The sequence below is a fragment of the Octopus bimaculoides genome, chromosome 7, assembly GCF_001194135.2.
Source record: "Octopus bimaculoides isolate UCB-OBI-ISO-001 chromosome 7, ASM119413v2, whole genome shotgun sequence".
Taxonomy (NCBI): Eukaryota; Metazoa; Mollusca; class Cephalopoda; order Octopoda; family Octopodidae; genus Octopus; species Octopus bimaculoides.
In genome coordinates this window covers 95773819-95791355 of record NC_068987.1, presented here as the reverse complement: position 1 = coordinate 95791355, position 17537 = coordinate 95773819, and the positions used below count along the sequence as shown (strand labels likewise).

The window sequence follows — 17537 nt, the reverse complement described above, 5'->3', positions numbered from 1 at the left end:
AGGTGCTGCTAGTGTGAGTTAGAGAGATCACAGTTATGATAGGACATGTATTTGGATCGCATCAGAGGTGCTGCTAGTGTGAGTTAGAGAGATCACAGTTATGGCTTGGATATGTTAGATAGTAGTAGTTGCATGTCATAAATCACTGAGATGGTCTAGGCATGTAATGTTTATAAATGTTATTGGATGCAGTTGCTATGCATGTATACAATGCATATGCACAAATATGTAGTGACTATACATCATAGAGGCTATTGTGATGGTAAGGACATGTGATGTGTATCAATGGTATTGTCTGGTGTATAAGATGAGAACAGAATGAGACCACTGTTATAGCAAGTATGTGTGATATGCATGGTTGGTAAGAGAATAATAGTTGATAGATGTAAGGTGTGTGATTGATGATAAATAAAGACACTTTAATCGTTGATAGTAAAGGGTAACTGAAATAGATGCAGGTGAAGAGATATATAAGTAGTTAGATCATAACCAAAATTGGATAAAATCAAGAATCCAAGGAAACTGGTAATGGCAAAAATTTGTCCAAAGAAGTTTATAAAGGTTCAAGTAAAATTACTGTGATGAACAAAGAATGTCACATTGGAACTGTTGTCCCTTAGCCCTTTGTCTAAGAATAATGAAAAGGTGTTGTTGCTTTGATTTTAGGTAAGTGGAGGAATTCAAGTGAAGAAGTGATACAAAAAAGCTGAAAGAGAGAATGAGAGGTGGTGTGAGAAGGTCAGTAAAAGCAAGGAAACTAAAATTAAAAAAGAAAGGTATAAAGGGCCAATCCTTTAAGCCTGACAAAAAGTAACTCTAAGTATTCAAATATGACTAGGAAGGAGGGAAAATAGTAAGAAAAAGAAGCAGGAAATAAAAGGCAGTCCTCAGATACAGTATAGCATGGGATAAAGATGACCTCAATTACATTTAGCAGAGAAGAAAGAGCAATAATAAACCATCGTCAGTCATTGCATGACTGAAGATGGTTTATTAAAATAGAATAGTTTGTAAACAGAGATGAAAAATCTACTCTAAATGCTGCACAATAAGAATTCCATCCAACCAATGATAGTATGAGTCAATGATGAAGCTTCTATATGGTTGTTACTTGATCTGCTAGAAATAGCAACTAATTCTCCTCCCTCAAATCACATCATACTGTACAGCCTTACAAACAAAAAGGGACACATTGGATAATGCAGACAGGGCCACATAAATCATATATCTGAAAATTAAAGATAGGACAATCATGGCTTAGAAAGACATTAATCAAAGATCTGCTGAAAAAGAGCTGACATAGAACACAACACCAACAACAACCAAGTAGACTAGAGATGAGACAAGTAAATTGATAGACTGCTAGATTATTTGCACATAGATCACTAGCTCAAAATCACTGTTGGTATTTTACTGTGTTTCTTAGAAGAACATTTTATTCTCCATTCATTCAGTTTACTTAGATAAAGAAAAGTTCATCTGGAAATGAATGCAAGCAGTGAAACCAATATCAGAAGACAAATAAATGAAATAAAAATAAAATTTCACTGACCTGATTTATAGAATTAGCTGATGCAGACATGAGGCCAGTTCCAAGGGTACACAGAAGGAAGGTACTTAAATGAAAAGGAGCAGGCGCAAGAGCATATCCAGCCATTGAGGAAATTACTACCAAACCTGAAAGACAAAAAGTCTACCAGTAAATCTATGATGATGTTTTGATGCGAGTCTGTTAAATTTGTCTTCCATTTCGGTCTTGTGGTCTTCTTAAAAAGTTATAAATACTAAAATTATATTAGACTAAGATGCAGTTGTGTGGTTAACATTCAAGTTAGCACAATCTACTCTATACGAGTTGAATTAAAAAAAAAAAAAATTATGTAAAACACAACAGGACAAAACAAAAAGCACATGAATATGAGTCTATAGGAAGGCAGTTACCTGTTAATCTAATTTTGGCAAGTTGCATATAATGATTTGGTACTTTCCATAAATTGATTTTTTGCTCCATCCACATTCGATCTTGTATAGATTCAATTTTTTCTGTTGGCATTTGAAATTCATCATTATCAGTTTCGGGTGGTAGCTCAATGCGAACCACCTCTTTTGTGGCTGGAAGGAATAAATGGAAATATTTGCTGTTGGGGGTCAATTTAACATCAATGAGTCTGTTTAAGTGGGGTACGAAGATTGACACTGTGTTATCATACTGGAAATCAGTATTATCGTCTTTACAATATGCTGTTAAATTATCACCAGCAGCCAGTTTGGCATGTAAGTTTTTAGTCTGTGTTATGTGAGGAGCTTGGAAAAATAGTGGTTCTTTTAAAGGAACAGGAACTAAGAGATCATCATCATTGTCAGAAATTTTTGCTGCAGACTGTGTTCCATACTGTAAAGAGAGAAATAAATTTTATGAAAATAATTAGATTTAATAAAACAATTCTATCATTACAAATAGATTAGGAATTGTAAAGTTTAATAAAAGCAGATCTTACAGTTTTACTGATGTAAAACTTCCATCATACAATTAAACCTTGGGAGAGGCATTATGCCAGTAATAAATACACGCACTGGTTCAGTCCTTTATTAATTTATAATGGAAGTGGAGAGACAAGTTACTGAAGAGATTGCAAGAGGGCAATGAAATGATTTAAAAAAAAAACTAAATACTGTTTATAAATTAATAAAGGACTGAACCAGTGCATGTGTTTATTACTGGCATAATGCCTCTCCCAAGGTTTAATTGTATTTCTTTCAACACATGTATCCACATCAAGAATCTTCCATCATAATTTTATGTAAAAACATTTTATGTGCCAGCTTAATAATATAGTCATTTTACTAAATTCCATGAAATTCTTGATTATTTTCAAATGTTAACTAAACACATAAGTAAAATAACTTGTGACAAATATGGTCATCATTTAAAATCTATGTTCAATGCCAGCATGGATTGGATAGTTTAACAGGGTTTGATGGGTCCAAAGACCAGATCATGTTTCAGTGGATGTCCTTCCTAATGCCAACCACTTTACAGTATGTAATGGGTACATTTTTGAGCCACTATCACAAGCTCCTACAAACACAAACATCCTGGACCGGATCCAGAGAAAAAGCCACTCAGCAGCTGATTGGCATCAAATCACTTACAAACATGCTCCACCCTCTGGTCCACAGGGGTTCTCTCTCCTCTCACTGCCTTTTCTATCACTACTATAATGGCCTATGATCCTTGGAGTTGGCTGGTCTTGTACCTCCCCCATTCAGGCACATTGCCAGATCAGACTGGAGCCTGGTGCAGCCACTGGCTTTCTAGACCTCAGTCAAACCCATGCCAGCTTGGAAAACGAACGTTAAACGATGGTGATGACGATAATGATGATGAAGGAAGCCTCTATCTTTCAGGCAAATTTTTCTCAAAACACACCCTACTGTGTTAAATAAGGTAAGACACCTTAGATAATGTAGTCCCAGATACTTCTATAGAGACTCTGTTATGGCTGGAATACCTTTGACGATGGATCACTTAGGGAACTAAGCATTAGCGACAGTAGTCACTACTTATGCTTCAATATTATACGGCATTACCTTTCTTAAGTATATTGCTAATAATCTACCTTTTTACAAAAACAAAACAAATCAACAAAACAAGACTGTGATTCTTCAAAGCTTCAAATCAGCTCTGATTGCGAAAATCTATGATTAAAAATGTTCCAACCGTAATCATCCCACCAATTTAGGAGTATATCTTGGACGAAAAAAATGAAATTTGTCCTAGGCTTATTTAAAATGGCAAAGTGTGACTTGAATAAGATTTAGCTGCTATTTCTAGCATGTCGAGCAACCCTGTATAAGTTCTTTGTTAAGAGACGTGCCATGTCCTCCACCACCACCACAACCACACCCATAAAAACTTGTCACTATATTCTGTCTCTAGATTTAGCTATATTACGATGGCAAGAATGTAACTGTTTTCTGTGAGTTATTTCAGGAATCCAATGTCTTCAATTACTGCCTCTGTTAGTTGCAAAACTAACAAGGTTCCTACTTCACCGTTTATACACCCATTATTTATATGAGCCAAACGATACTGAGCTTTTATATACCATTCTCCTGTATATTATGCATTGATACGTCCTTGATGCTGTTCGATATTCGTGGCCTCTTGTTTTGACCATATCGATACACCAATAGGTGTATGCTAGTTGTTAATATATATATCATATAGGTACATATTAAGCACTGAACGTATCATATAGATACATTTTAGGTACTGAACGTATTTAATGAATCCATTGTTATCAAGAAAGTTTGGTGGTGTATGATGAATTTAATAGGGACATGACCTGTTGTACACTAACCATAACACGTTGCCCTTCTAGATACTGATGGTCGCTCGTCTTAGAAAAAACTAGATGATCTGATATCAATTCTGAACAGTTCGGTGAAGCAGTGTAAATGGTTTTGCTCAGGAAGATATTGAAAGAAACCAGAAGTTATGATTTAATTCAGTTTAGTCGTCAATGACCTCTGCTTGGATACAATGTTTTTTCTTTCCACACAAACACACACACACACAATTATAATATCAGCTATTAAGGCAGGATAAATTAGGATACATAGGATGAATTAGTAGGAAAGAAGTTCTAATAATTGAATATCTGATACAACAAACTGCGCAGGTGTCACAATTTTGACGAATAAAGAATTTAATGAAACTGATTTGACCTTATAGTGAAACTAAAGTATTTTATAGAATGTCCTTGGAGATGAGTGAACTTAAAAATCTCAACAGCAGGTTTGAAATAGTCATTAAAAAATTGAAAACATGAAATAGGGACAAACAAAATGTTTTAAAATGAATATTGTGGGTCTAAATTGTCGATATTTGAAGATTTTGTGGGGTATGAAATTATTTTATCAGAAGATACCTTTAGAGAAAAACAAGATAGGTGAAGGCAAAAACTGGAATGTGAAAATCTCATTAGCCATGAAGGACATTGTTGTATTCAAAGAGTTAACATACGATACCAACGAACAAAATAACCTCTTCGAATGCAAATAAAACTTATTAACACATTCTTAATACTAATCATTAGTGACAAACATTTATTTATAAAAGCAATTTGTTTAGAACACAAGTTTAATGATAGGTAAACATTAAACTGATCAATTTTTATTTTACTTCGCCTTTGTCTTAATAAATATTATCAATGTATTTCGAGTTCCACCAATTGTTGTCTGATTCATCTACAAATATGCATATAGAGAAAAATACATCCAAAAAGCTTGAAAATATTACTTTTTCGTTCGTAACGTGTCATAAGTTGAACTAAAATGCCATTTATATTATGAAATTACACTGCTTGAAGTATGTGTGCTTTGACAGAAAATAAAAATAAAAATAAAAATCGAAATTCATTATTTTACTCACAGTGTGCCTGCAGGAATTATGAATTGCATCTAAAGGTCGGTGATATGTTGCCAGAACAGTAAGGAAGCTGGACTTCCTTGGAAGTTGCGTGTTCCCCAAACGGCAGAGAAGAGCTTTAGAAATATTCATTGTTGGCACTTAAGGGAAGATGTAGCGATTTAATTTAACAGAAGATAGACGATAATTCTCAAAACTGAAATCAATTTGAAAGACAATTTAAATTATTTAGATTAGCAAACTGCCAGTGTTCGAGACTAATGTGTCATAAAGTTTGGTCAACGCATGACCCATGTAAGAGACCCAAGCACAGTTTGTTCGTGAAGGACAGTTTCCGAATTATTCTTTTACTTGTTAGTAGTTGATTGTATAAGATTTTCTCCATGCGAAATGGTTGATTGTTGAGTGGAAACATTTTTCACAGAATTTTAGAAACATTCGTTTCTGGCGAGCCCTTTGGAAATAATTCCAACAATCGTAGTGAGCCGCCGCCACATTGACTTCTGCTATGACGGTGTCTAGGTTGGATAACTCTAAAACACCGAAATGGAGAAATTGCTAGGATTGATTTTCGTTTCGCGAGCAAACCGACAGCTAAGGTGATTGAAGAAAAATATCAGAGTGGAGAGTTTTGCATAAAACTATACAAATATGGATAGAAGGAGTCTGGTCTATAATTCATCGAATGTTTTTTTTTTTTACTTAATCTATTAAATTGTTGAGATGCTGCCGTATTTGTATTTTGCATGGAGAACACTTTCTGCGGTATTTTCCTTCAACCACATTATTGATATCCCAAGTCAGCTCTACTACATTCCTTTTATTTTTGTATATTTATTTGTAAATTTTGTCAACTGACTTGAATATGTTTCACTGAGAAATTTTAATGAGATCAAAACATTGCTTTCACAGGATCCATTATAACAGGTAGAGTTTGATATTTTCAAAAAAAAAATTGCCTTAGCCAATATTACTGAAGTTATGTCCCTTGTTTGTTTTTCAGATTTTAAAGTATCCCAGAGAAAGGTTGTCTACTAATCGCATGGATAATTTCTGTTAATCGAATATTTTCAACAAATGTGAGGCACTACCATATGAGTATTTAGTATGAAGAATGCTCTGCAGGCGTTCTAGTTCGGCCACATTGGCATCTTATTGTAAGAGAAAACTGCGATACTTCACAGGTAGGCCGAACATTTTCAAGAACTTCTGAATCGGGGTCAACTACTCAGATCCCACAGCACTTGAAAAGATTCCAGATCTTCCTATTCTGACAGAGCTTGACAACCTCCCAACACGCAATGAGGTCCAACGGGCCATCTACGGTCCCCTAAAACAAGAAGACCCTGTTGAAATTTACAAGTATGGTGGGCTTCACTTCACACCGCATCTTTATTCTTTGTTTCTTCTCTCTTGGCAGGGGAAAACTATACCCGACAGGTGGAAACACTTCAATATTGTTACAATCTACAAGCACAAGGGAGACTTTGCAGAATGCAAGAGCAGGGTAATCTCTCTCTTCTGGATAAGACCGGCAAGATCCACTCACGTATTCTCCTTTTACGTCTTCTACTTCATGTTGTCAACCTGGTTATGCTTGAGCATCCGTGTTGATTTCGATCAGAAAGAAACACTTCTTTCATGATACTTGTGATCCGTCACCTTGAAAAGTATCGTGAACAGCAGAGACATATGTTACGTCTTCATCGGTCTAACAAATGTGTTTGGCACAGTCAACTGTCATATGTTTTGGCTGCTCGTCAACATTTTTCTCAATCATCCAGAAGTTTTATGATGATATGCAAGCGTGAGTGACACTCGGTGGTGAAGCCTCGGAACCCTTTGATGTCCAGGTGGGGGGTAAAACAAGGATGCATCCTTGCCCTGTACTGTTTAACATTTATCTTGTGGCTGTAACCCTTCTCTCCAGAAGACAGTTCACCGAAAACGTAATTCATATCAGGTACCGTTATGACGGCAGCAGCTTTAGCACTTGCCACCTGAAAGTCACATAAAAAATCCTCTCAACCACGGAGTACAAGATTCAGCTTGACGATTCAGCTGTACCATCTCATACCTCCTCCTCTCTTTAACACATGACTCAATGAACAGTGCATATTTTCGGCTCTGTCTTCAAGTGAATCATCGAAAAACTGTATTTCTCCAAGCAGTCTTCTCGTACTCACCTCCCCCTCAGCCCGTCCTTACTGATGTGGTGCTCCTCTACCATAGCTAGACTCATTCTGCTGTCTGGGAAGTACCATTTCTAACATTGGACTTCTTGATGAGTAGACACTCTGATCAACTTTCGGGAGACTCAGCGATCGAGTCTTTCAGAACAAGTACAAAAATCAAGCTGTCTGCATATCCCCACTCCCGTACAGGTCTGAGTGCTGGACCCTTTATTGGCGCCGGATCAGCCTACTAGAAGCGTTCCATATCAAATCGCTCCAAAGTATCTTTGGTCTCACATGGCAGGACAAGGAGCTTCATACCAAAATCTTCCTGGGAGCTGGGATCTACAGAAGGAAACAACCTCTAATGGTTGAACAATAATACTTTATAAACTTTCATTTAGATTGCCTATAGAAAAATTAAATAGATTTTGGAATTAGATGTTAAGGTGAATAAATGATAGTTTTTTGTCCACAATTTTTATGTAATGCTTTACAGGTATCGGTAGGTGCTTTTCCTACTAATCTACTTAAACAAAACAAGCAATCATAAGCAAGGTAATTTGCCATTTTTAATCCTAAGCTTCACTGATACAGAAAAATCTTTCAGGTACCTCTGTGGTACAAAATGATCAAATTAATATGGTTCAGCTTGTACCAATTTTGTTGATGCTGACATGAAGTGCCTGAAGAGTTATCTCTGTGAGCTAAAATCGTTAAAACAGCTAGAATAAATTATGACATTTTATTTGAGAAGATAGAATGGCAGCTGCTCCGTGGTGTAAATCGATGACGTGGTTGTTTGGCAAACAGTAAATACGTTTTCAAACTCCATTGCTGTTTTTTTAATTTTCTTTTTTTTACTATTTTCTGTCTCAAACAGCCGAATATGATATAAAGAAATGTAATTAAATACAGTAAAACATTTTCTCTGAAATTCAATCAATTTTGCCATATATTAAGAATGTATAAAGTTTTTCTTCATTTAGTTGGTTGTTGTTGTTTAGCTCCAGATTTTCTCTGATCAAGCAGATCTATAATTAAAATAATTTCAGTTGTGACCGTTTCATCTTTTTTTCCAGTCGTGGATTACATTATCCATATTCTTATTCGTTTACAAGGTGAGTACGATTTAATTCAAGGGAGATTTAGTTACCCTTTCTAGAAATTTAACCCAACACAAAGGCTTTCTTATTCACGGCGATTCTCTCCTTATCAATTTGGTAGATAAATTCTACTGCAGAATAGATGGTGGATTCACCCTAACCAAGAAAAATCTCAACAGTTTCAATAAACTTCCCTAGTGAGAGACATTTAAATGCCACTGAAAGCATCTAGTTTTTGTGACTGAAAAAATCACTATTTTGCTCCTCTGACTCATTTCAGTTTTTCCTTTGTACCTATTGTTTATATATAATATAAATATGATTTAAATTCATTAACAATACTTAATTGTCCATAAGGCTGTAAGGTGATAGAATCGTTAGCATACCAGACAAAATGCTTAGTGGCATTTCGCTTGTCTTTACGTTCAGTGTTCAAATTTCACCGAGGTCGATTTTGCCTTTCTTCCTTTCAGGGTGGATAAAATGAATACCAGTCGAGCAATTGACTAGGGGTCGATGCAATTGACTAGCGCCTTCCTACAAAAATTTCAGGCCTTGTTCCTATTAAGGAAAGGAATGTTTGATTGTCTATAAACTATATAGATGAGATATAAAGATATCGAAACGAACGTCTGCAGATGGAGAAAGGAAACGACAATATAGAATTTTTTATTTATTTATTTAAAAATCTCACTCAATGATAAAAGGATAAAAAAAAAATTTTCTAAAATAAATACTCTACAAATTACTAAACTTTACTTAGACTTGCACTTTCACCCTTGCTTTGCATTGAACAATAAATAATTACGTTTCTATCTGACGTGAATAACAGAGAACAATAAATAATATTTTCTACTCTAGACACAAGAGGAGGGGGCCAGTCGATTAGATCGACCCCAGTACGCAACTAGTACTTAATTTATCGACCTTGGAAGGAAGAAAGGCAAAGTCGATCTCGGTGGAATTTGAACTCTGAACATAAAGACAGGAGAAATACCGCTAAGCATTTCGCCCAGCGTGCTAACGTTTCTTAATTTTTTATTATCCATAAGAACATACATAGAAGGGACAGCACAATGAAATCGAATGATTTTACAAGAAATGCGATTGGAGTCCTTTCAGCTCGCCGTCTTACGTTACAAAAAATACCTCAGAACTAAACAGGAAAGGTAATTAGTGTTAAAATAAAGTTCTCTCCCTTGGACTTATGTTTCATAATTCGATACCATTTCTTCAGAAAGCCAGGAAAACTATACTTGTGATAAAAACGGTAGTCATCTAAGTTGAAAATGATAACCAGTAATATCTGTGAGATTAACCCTGCAACAGCCTGGGACACTTTCCATGCATGAGGCTTGTATTTTCATTCATTTAAAGGTCATGGAGACTAGGATACATACCAATCAAATGAATCTGTATGTTCTGCACAGACATTAACCTATCTGGATGTACCTGCTATGAAATACCAGATATGCTTTCAGAAATTTCCATCAGAGCTAGCTTTACAGAACACAGGCTTTCAAAGATGTAGTGTGCAAGCATCTCTTCCTCAAACCATCCCCTACTGCCTTAAAATAATACACATGTTGGATTATGTGGTCTTGGGATCCTTGTACATAGGAAGAATAGTATTTTGTATATCTTACTTAACATAGATATTCTGTTGAAAGCTACAAAACTGCAGTATGTTTTGTGAAAGCATCTCATATAACATGTAGTGCTAAAATAACATAGAAGTATATCAGTAACGTGGAGGCGGTTTCGATTCCCAGACCGGGCGTTGTGAGTGTTTATTGAACGAAAACACCTAAAGCTCCACGAGGCTCTGGCAGGGGATGGTGGCGAACCCTGCTGTACTCTTTCACCACAGCTTTCTCTCACTCTTACTTCCTGTTTCTGTTGTGCCTGTAATTCAAAGGGTCAGCCTTGTCACACTGTGTCACGCTGAATATCCCCGAGAACTACGTTAAGGGTACACGTGCACATTAATTTTGCGAGCAGGCTGTTCCGTTGATCGGATCAACTGGAACCCTCGACGTCGTAAGCGACGGAGTGCCAACAACAACAGTCAGTAAATTTGAGAACTGAATGAACATCACATAATCTCATTCTCCTCTTCCTTGAATAAGTTTTCGTTTTTTTAATTTTAAACTGGTGATTTCCATAGTTGGTAGATAGAGCGTTGACGGGGGTGGGATGTTTGCTTGTGTAGAATAGAAAATGATGTATCTTTAATTAGCAAGGTGGTGTATGTGGGCAAGAAACTCGCGAGCGAAGAAAGCTCGGTGACAGGGTGCATTGTTGTCATGAAGAATCTAGATGTTAGGATTGCCTGCATGGACCCATACAACATCAGCAATGTTGCTGATTTTCCTTCGATGATCTTCTTGCACAAGCTGATGAATTTTCTCCACATTTTGGGGGTGATGCTCGTGGCAGGTCTTCTAGATTGCTCATTGCCCTCCAGAGACGTTCTTCCACATTTTGAAGTGCCCGTGTCACTCAACCTATTGCCTCATTGTTATAAGCTTACCAAAGCATGCTCAATATCTTTGTAGCAGACTTCCCAAGTTTAACACAAAATTTGACATTGACTCTTTGTTACAACTTTCTGTCCATGACAAAAATCACAGACTACAGCATACATGTGATCACAAAAACACAAATTTCACAATATGCAAAGTAAGCACAGCGATGTCACTTGGCACACTGCCTCATGAAGGTCATTGTTAGCGCTCACTGTGCATGCAACTGTGCTGCCATCTGTTGGTGCACTACAAAACTAGTCCAGGAACTTTTTGATATCACCGTATAGATGAATGATTTTAGAAAGTGAAATGTATAGAATCTTTGTAAAAGTAAAGATATTGATTATTCTGGCATTGGAGCTACTGGCTTCATATCTTGAACAACTTGAATTACACATTTCATTTCTTTTACTTGTTTCAGTCATTGGACTCTGGATATGCTGGGGCACTGCTTTTAAGGATTTTCGTCAAACAAATCAATCCCTGCACTAAATATTAAGCCTGGTACTTATTCCGTCTGTCTCTTTTCTGGAGCTCCAATATTACAGGGACATAAACAAACCAACACTTGTTGTCAACTGATGGCAGGAGACAAAGATAACACAAAGACACATAATGGGCTTCTACACAGATTCTGTCTACCAAGCCATTCACAAGGCTTTGTTTGACCTGGGGCTATAGTAAAAGACACCTGCCCACAAGACCAGATAGTAGGACTGAACCCAAGACCACAGAGTTGGGAAGCAAGCTGCTCAACCACACAGCCATGCTTATGCCTGTGTGAAAAAAAGAAAAATAATTCTGAAGAACTTCTGAATTTGTTTGTATTTATAACAATGGGAGACAACTATATTTTCAACAAATTGTGTTTATATTCTGTTTTATTTGTCAATTTTTTTTCTAAAAAACAAAACAATTTTTACATATTCACTGGTTGGACATATTAAAAATACAGGTATTTATACATTCATTACATAGGAATATTAAAAACAATTATGAATTTTTTTTTGATATGTTTTTTTTTTTTCAGATTTCATTCTTTCGATAAAATATTGAATTTAAAGTAAAATACCTACTTAAATTTTGTTCACATTTATATTATAAAACACATTTTCAGAAAGAATTTAAAAACTATAAAATGACAAAACGAAATATTCAAACGCAATTTACAGTATTTTGGAAAATATAAACAGTGTTTACTTCTCCAATGAGATATTACAGACACAGGGATTGAAAAGCAGTTGAGAAGATATTGTTGCAAGTTCTTGACAGAATTGTTATGCTCAAAGTTGAATTGACTTTATTGGGGATGGTATGGGATCAATAATTAAACTGTCTGTTAAGGATTTTTGGATTTTGTTCAATGACACCAACTAGTAGGTCATCAATATAGGACTCTAGACCGCGAATATATTGATCTTTACGAATCATTTGAGCTTTTTGGCAAATTAATCGACTGATTAGTTCCTGAAAATAGAAAGAGAAAACAAATTTCAGTGTCTAATAACAATAATAAAATAGTATTTTAAACATAATGTGCAGTACAAATAGAGAATTCTTAATACATTTCCATGATTGTCAATGAATATAATATGCTTTATCTAGATAAGCCTATATTTAATTGCATAAAAAATACATTATTTCCTTCTGTCTGAGTGGCAGAAAAAAAAAACAAAAAAACTTGCCTAGTTCAACTCTTACACCAGCCATTATAATGTGTTGTTTGGAAAATTACATTACCTTGCTTTATTCATTGTGATTGGCTGACTACATGGTTTACAATTACTAAATGGTTGTCAGTAGTGAAGATCTGCAACCTTTAAAATGATTACTTCAATAATTAATGAATGATTTTGAGACATTTATATATGGGAGTCACAGCTGTTTAAATTAATAAGATATCAAGTTGCTAGTCAAAGAGCTAACATTTTGTAACATGTTAGCAGTGCTATATTGTTCAAGGCCAATGCATTAAATATTACATAGTTTCAACAAATCCTGAATATTAGTTGGTAACACAATCTCGCAAATGAGGAGGTGCTTTGAAGAACCAATGCCACACACCTTGTTTGTGTCATCAAAGGCAGAATAATGCAACTGGTGGGGCATGTCGTATAAAGTGGGAGGACAATATCCCAGCAAGAACTGCAATGGTATGGTTACCAGCTGGTGGGAAGAGACAAAAAGGCATGCCAAAGAAAACCTGGAGATTCACCTTCAAAGATGACCTATACAACTGTGGCACAAACTAGTTTGAAGCTCCAACTCTTGCCAAAGATAGAAAAAGATAGAAGAGTATAGTGGCCTGTTGCTGTGAAGCACAAGCAACCAGATCTCCAGTTCATTTAACTGGAAGTGAAGAGAAATAACTCAACAAGGATTTAACCTTGTATTGTTGACTTAACTAAACTGAGCCACATGACAACATTCATACACAATTTTGTAGGTGAGAAATCTAAAGTTGACCCTGACAAATTTTGTATTGTTCCATATTTCTGATATACCTGTGTGTCATTCACAATTTGATTAGCTATCAAAATGTTATGTGACATGATTTATGTAGTTTTCAACCCTTAATATCAATTCCAATCACACACAAGACTAATTGTTATATAAAATTTCAAAAGTCCTGCCCGAAATGTAAAACTTCTTTTCTTCTTTGCAGCAAAATAATTTATTCAACTTTGAACTTTTTGTATTTACTATTTGTTGATGCAGATCATTGCTAGTTCCTTGAGATTATACCTTTTCACTTTTACCTAGCATAAAGATTGGATGGAGTGGTGGATGAGTCATAGATGATTGCATTGCATCACCTGTATACATTGAGGAGCACTTTATTTTATTGACTTCAAAAAAATAAAAATCCTTGGTAGGATTTGAACTCGAGCCTGGTGTTGTCATCTGGTTTCACCAGTCCTCAGTCAAATCGTCCAACCCATGCTAGCATGGAAAGCGGACGTTAAACGATGATGATGATGATGATAATATAAAGCATTTACTCTGATGCTCTACTGTCTTGGCCAGTTCCTAAGCTTTGCTATTGATTTAACAGTGGTTTCTCTTGAAAAGCACAAAGCCCAACACATATTTAAAGAAAAGTGAATGAGCTTTTTGGACATTCAGATGGGTAGTTACATCTTATTCTACAATGTTATCAAATTAATAACGAACAATTAAATTAGCCATGTTGCCCCTTACAAAGTATTTCTTACCTCTTTATTCATACTCCGGTATAGGCTTACCAAATCTTCAGATTTGAGAAGATTATCAGAACCATAGCCAGGTAAAATTTCTGAGTAGTCTGTGAGTCTTCCATCAAAGCTAATTGATATCGGTCGTTTCTTTAATCCAGGAATGTGAAGTTCTACACAGAAAAATTTGGATAAAAGACCAATGATTTACAATGTAAAATAAACAATAACAACAAAATCAAAACAGCTTTATTAACCTTTTCACTGTGAAATTAAATTTCATGGTTATTTCAATAGTGATGCTGAATATCTACAAACAATAGAAATGGTATTTTCTGCAAGTCACATTGCCTCAGTAGACTCGATGTATCTGAACAGTAAGTAGTTTCAACAAAAGATAGATTGGTGTATCAAACTACTTTCCCCAGTTAAATTTGAGTGGATATATCTGCTTTCTGCAGTAGGAAGGTTAAAATATTATTTTTTAGGAAAAATTCAAAACCATTTTTTTAATTAGGTTCTTCATTATTTTCTTTCTGTAAGTAATTAAAATGCTAACAAATATGAATGGTGATAGTAAAATAAATTTAGCTTCTTAGTAAAAAAAAAATGTAAATATCTATGTTAAGTTAAATATTTTCCCTGTGAATGTAAGATGTATCACTGTGCTCTATCTAATGGAAGTGTTTCTCAACTGCTTAATGCCTGAAAAAGAAAACTGAGATAAGCTCTAGAATATCACAGCACTATCTGGTTGCAGTAATAGATAAAAAAAAACCAAAAAAAAAAAAAAAAAAAACCCTGAGAAGCTATAAATAAGAGCTACTCTAGTCTCTGTAAGTTTGACTATTTATCTTAGTGTACTACAGGTATCATAGTTTGGGAAAATTCTAGGTAGTAAGAATTTGTGTAATAGGAGATAGTTAAAAAATAAATAGGGAGATAAACCTGTGTTTATTTAATGCAACACTGTATTTTCTGCATTGTACAAAATTTTCATAATGATTTATTTCATACAAAATACATTATTTTAAAAAATGATATGAGTGATAATGACTTATTAATTAGTTCCATAAAAGCACTTACCTGGATGTTTAGAATTAAAATCCAATTCAGTTCGTCTTTGATCTCTATACAAGCTATTTACATCTTTCTCATCAAAATAGTCCCTTTGGGAAGAATTTGAACCAAGTGGGTTAACCTTAGAATCTAACCCTAAGTGAGTCCTGGGATGCATTAAGGGTATTTTAGAATTAAAATTATTGTTTGAGTTTAGTTTGAAGGCATCCTCTTGCAGCTTCTTGAGTGTAACTCTGTTTTCTTCTGCTTCAGGCTCGGAGTCTGCGTCTTGGTCAAAGTCGTAGGCATTATACTTTCTTATTCGTCTTTGTCTTCGTTTAACTTTTGGTTGAACAATGGAAGAAGCAGCCTCCTTGATAAACTCACTTACAACAGAATTTTCAGGAATTTGTGTCTGAGGGTTGTCTGAGCTTCCAATTGCAATGCATGAGGATGGGCGTAGTTTGACACGTGGTGGCTGATCCCATGCCTTTCTGTATGTGATACTTGTTTCTAGGGAGTGATTTACACCGTTAGCACCATTTATTACAGTCTCGGTGAAATTCTGCTGTGGATTCGGATTAATTGAGGAAGTAATGTTGTCAGTTTCTGTGATATCTTTTCTACTATAACCATTCTCTTCTGCAATTGGACTCTGATACAAGGCAGAAAAACTTGCAGTTGTAATCTTGGGTAATGTGTAAGATTTAGTGACAACTTGGTCTTTTGTTGTTGATGCAATGTTTTCTAAAGATTTGTGGATTGCTTTCGTATTATCTATAATGGAGAAAGAAGGGAGATAATTAATGGATAACATAAATGTATCATACATAAGAAATCAAAATAATTCTTTGATGCAGAGGAGAAGAATTATGGAATAATATATAACATGTCTTGTCATTAGTTTACTTTTAGTTCTTAAAAGCTTTTAGTCAAGAAGTCTCCATTTGTATTTGTCTAACATATTCAATGCCATTTGTAATAACGTTCAATATTCTTTTCTACTCTAGGCACAAGGCTCGAAATTTTTGGGGGTGGGGGTCAGTTGATTAGATCGACCCCAGTACACAATTGGTACTTAATTTATTGACCCTGAAAGGATGGAAAGCAAAGTTGACCTTGCTGGAATTTGAACTCAGAACATAAAGACAGCCCTAAATTAATATTAGTTTTTACAACTGCTTGTCACAAGGAGATACCAACATATACACATACACACACACACACACACACACACACATTTGAAACTCAAGATGTAGAAGAGAAGTGTATATGGATACACACTAGCACTTAGTGATTCTGAAAAGGAAGAGGCATGGAAGTGCTACTATGAAAGGCTGCTGAATGTGGAGAATGCATGAGAGAGAGAGAGAGTCTATCTAAATCTAATTGATAGCAGTATGATATATAAAGCAACTAAAGATATGAAGAGAAGGAAAGCCACTGATCCATGAGGAATTACAGCTGAGTTACTTGAGATATCTGGCAGAATGGGATATGACCTAGTCAACTGTATAATTGATCTGATTGTACAGAAAAGTATCACACCCAATGGCTGGTACAATATAGATGCAGACATGGCTGTGTGGTTAAGAAGGTTGTTTTGCAACCATGAGGTTTCAGGTTCAGTACCACAACAGAGTACCATTGGTAAGTGTCTTCTATTATAACCCTGGGTTGACCAATGCCTTTTGAGTTAATTTGGTAGATGGGAACTATGTGGAAGCCCAGTGTGTGTGTGTGTGTGTGTCTGTGCGTGTGTGCGCATGCATGCGCGTGTGTGCATGCACATACATGTGTACATGTACACACACACACGCACGCATATATAAGTGCAGGAGTGGTTGTATGGTAAGTAGCTTGCTTACCAACCACATGGTTCTGGGTTCAGTCCCACTACGTCGCACCTTGGGCAAGTGTCTTCTACTATAACCTCGGGCCGACCAAAGCCTTGTGAGTGAATTTGGTAGACAGAAACAGAAAGAGGCCTGTTGAATATATATATATATATATATATATATACATATATACATATATATATA

General features: G+C 35.5%; 2 protein-coding genes across 2 annotated transcripts in view; both read right to left on the bottom strand.

Annotated features, from left to right (window-relative positions):
• Window positions 1-5985, bottom strand: part of LOC106868845 (protoheme IX farnesyltransferase, mitochondrial) — a 9696-nt gene extending 3711 nt beyond the window's left edge. Inside the window, exons 1-3 of the mRNA XM_014914284.2 lie at window positions 5438-5985; window positions 1942-2392; window positions 1553-1677 (exon numbers count right to left, since the gene is read on the bottom strand). Of these exons, the coding sequence (XP_014769770.1) occupies window positions 1553-1677; window positions 1942-2392; window positions 5438-5566 (705 nt within the window). The 5' untranslated portion in view covers window positions 5567-5985. The remainder of the gene's footprint in view (window positions 1-1552; window positions 1678-1941; window positions 2393-5437) is intronic.
• A 6107-nt stretch (window positions 5986-12092) lies between these two features.
• The window catches only part of LOC106868848 (uncharacterized), a 91049-nt gene continuing 85604 nt past the window's right edge, over window positions 12093-17537 (bottom strand). The window contains 3 exon segments of the mRNA XM_014914289.2: window positions 12093-12709; window positions 14458-14609; window positions 15523-16272. Coding sequence (XP_014769775.1) covers window positions 12563-12709; window positions 14458-14609; window positions 15523-16272 — 1049 coding nt within the window. The 3' untranslated portion in view covers window positions 12093-12562.